The 3,121-nt window shown below is 43.2% G+C and overlaps 1 protein-coding gene across 1 annotated transcript in view; it reads right to left on the bottom strand.

The window, feature by feature from the left end:
* Positions 1–2,042: 2,042 nt before the first annotated feature.
* The window catches only part of LYZL6 (lysozyme like 6), a 3,876-nt gene continuing 2,797 nt past the window's right edge, over positions 2,043–3,121 (bottom strand). Inside the window, exon 3 of the mRNA XM_007959920.1 lies at positions 2,043–2,112. Coding sequence (XP_007958111.1) covers positions 2,043–2,112 — 70 coding nt within the window. The remainder of the gene's footprint in view (positions 2,113–3,121) is intronic.

Raw genomic sequence — 3,121 nt, 5'->3', positions numbered from 1 at the left:
TGAGCATTAAAATAAAAAGTTGGCAATCTTGCCATGGTCTTAAGTTTTTGTTTGATGCTTTACTGGTATGTAAAATCCAGAAGTCTGAAAACCATTGAATAATCAAAATTCTCATTTTATAAATGCAACAGCTGAGGCCCAGAGGTAACATCCCAGTTTGATCAAGCACTTGATGGTGGAACAGGACAAGCCCTAACCACCCCATTTCTGTCTCTACCTTGTCCTAAGGCAGGTTCCTCTCCACCTCAGCACTTGCCAAACTGGTTCCTATCGAAAGAAGCTGTCTTTCAAAATCTAGCTTCTATTTGGGTGAAGAGAAGGGCAATGTACCAAATGTGAGTGATCAACACGATGGCACTGAGGAAGAGGAAGACATAGGGGGATGCATGGGAGGTACAGACAACAAAGATGAAGGCTTTTCACATACAATACTGCGTTGTCAGCAATGGCAAACATTGATCTACAGGTAGATAGATGGGTGGGTGGACAGGATGAACAATTAGGTATGTCTATGCATGGGGGAGTGTTAAATGACTATGTATAGGGTTGGCAGACTATGTTTCTACAAGTATATTTGTATGTTCTGTAAGAATTTCTAGATATATAGTAGGCTGACAAGGAACAATGTTGTACTCATTTCTTGGCCACAGCCAGCTACCCAGAGGAAGCAACTAGTTGGCCTGTGGGCTTGGGAGCATGGTCTCAGGGGACATCAAACTCAATTGGCATCACATACTATACAAAAACATTGTTTCACATCCTACTTTGCTGGGTAGTGACTGGGATCTTAAAAGCTTGCAAGCAGCCATCTAGATGCAATGATGGGTCTCTCTGCATCCAGAGCAAAGAAGAATGAAGAAAATCAAAGATGCATGGAAACAATTTGTCCAAGGGACTTGTACACCATGCAGTCCTCAGTCTATATGACTGTGAGACCAGAGGAACTAGATGGTGCCGGGCTACCACTGTCAACCACTCAGAGGGGAATCTATGTAGGAGATACTGGATAGAGTGGGAAAACAATGTGGAACAAAACTCAAAATGATTAAAAAAAAAAGAGAGAGAGACCAGGTTTGCTTGTCTGATAGAGCCCGGTGGAACCCCTGAGACTATAGCCCCTACCTGCCCTTCAGGTCTGGAATTGAACCCACTCCTGTGGCTTCCACTCAAACAAAAGACAGGCATATGAGCTGAACACTTGAAGTAGATACACTCGTTGGAGAGATCAATCATGGGAGAATAGAAGGGTTGTCTGTGTATGCCGCATGGGAGGGAAGGACACAGGGTAGAGGTGGCTGTGGGGAGGAAGTGGGAGGAGAGCTGTTGCATCGTAGGAGATTACAGTCAATATCATGAGAGAAAGTGTATTTGAACTGCTGTATGGAAGATGAGTTTGCTCTGTAAACTTCCACCCAAATCACAATTAAAAAAAAAAATCTAGCACCCCAACATCATTTGCACCTGGCACAATTTGCACATGCCAATCCTATACCAGATTTTCAGTCCCACCCATACCTACTTCTCAACTTTCTCTTTTACTTCTAAAACAATTGACTTTGGAGGAATTACTCAGATTCTGCATCAAACTAATCATTATAGACTTTATTGTCCATTGTAGTTATTTCTGCGTTTCTGCTTCTCCTCCTACATTATGAACACTTGAAGAGCAGTTGTTTTATCTTCTAGCATCTAGCACACTGCTACCACATAAGGCACTCAAATATGCATGGAATTAATGAACAAATGAATACATTCTTTGCAGAGAGAATACTTTAATAATTTCAAAAATATAGAAACTCCTTCATTGATTGGGGTCCTCTTGATTTGCAAAAGGACAATCAGGAACCAGGGGATGGGGCCTGAATGGGAAAGAGGAGGAAGCCTGAGAGAATCATCTATGCCTGGGGCTCCAATCAATATTAATTGTTAACAGGGAGAGAAGAAAAAGGACATGAAGTGGAGGCAAAAGGAAGAAGAAATGAAGAATCCTCAGGTGGGGGTAGTAGTTCTGGAATGACTCCTCAGCAAGCCTGCAACCTGTCTCATGCCAGGTGACATCCTGTCATCCAATAGGAGAGTGGCCGACCTGAACAGTGCAGTTTCCACTCTATCCTGTGGGGGAGAGGGGGGAGAAACAGTACTTGCTTCTCATTTAGTAGTTTCTTCTCCATACACATGACACAGCTCATGGTGAGTCTTTCATGCAGGGAACCACTCAGAATTCCCTTCATTCCTAACTTTCTGGTTTGTCCTTTAGTGGCCCCTCTGTTTCTTCCTTTAGACTTCCCTCATCCCTGGTGTTTATCCTCTTCCCATTTTTCCACATTTTCAAATCCTATCTCCTGAAGGGGCACAGCATTATCTTAGATGACTGAATGTGACTGACAAAAAAAATCCCATGGACTCTCCTTTCAGAAAGGATAAGCTCTAATGATGATCAGTGTTCCTTCATTGGCTATTTTATTTTACAGTAGGCAAGGCATTTAATTCCTTCTGTCCTCTCAGTCACTTGTAGATGCAGTCATAGCAGATTTATGTATCCAGTTTGAAGGTCAGGAAAATTAAGTGCCCATCCCATGCCAGCTTTGGAGGTATCTGCCCCGCTGATGTGTTTAATGGAAAATATTGCTTTCAATTGCGAAGACAGGGCCCCTGTGGTGGTCATGATTGTGTTGCCTTACTCCTCCCATGGCTACAGCTGATTGGACCAAAGGGAAACACGTGATCCAAACTGAACCAATCAGATTCCCTATCTCAGGGACTTGGATTGGATCTGTGCCTAGTTATCTATGGGTGCCTAGAACTTAAACCCATGAACTTGAGGCAACCTTAGTTAGTCTTGTACACTAGGGAGCAAAGAAACCTGGTCTGCACAGAGCAGTGAGCAAGTGCACCAAGAAGCAGAAGCCTGCTCAGTCTAGAGCCCTCATTCCATTCTCTTCCTGAAGTCCAGCTGCACCCCTGTGTTTGCACTCAGTGAGAAATCTTTTCCTCACAGAATAAATTTCTCTCAGCTAACTCAAAGTTGTTTTCTGTTATTGCAACCAAAACAGTTTTGTTAATACTCTACCAGGAAAGAACCTAGGTCTTCTAACCGGGACTTCCAAGCCCTTGCATTACA

This window comes from Orycteropus afer, unplaced genomic scaffold (assembly GCF_000298275.1).
Source record: "Orycteropus afer afer isolate SDZICR_OR568_19922 unplaced genomic scaffold, OryAfe1.0 scaffold00018, whole genome shotgun sequence".
NCBI classification, from domain to species: Eukaryota; Metazoa; Chordata; class Mammalia; order Tubulidentata; family Orycteropodidae; genus Orycteropus; species Orycteropus afer.
Note: the sequence above shows the minus strand (reverse complement) of the source record. Positions and strands in the feature narration are given on the sequence as shown.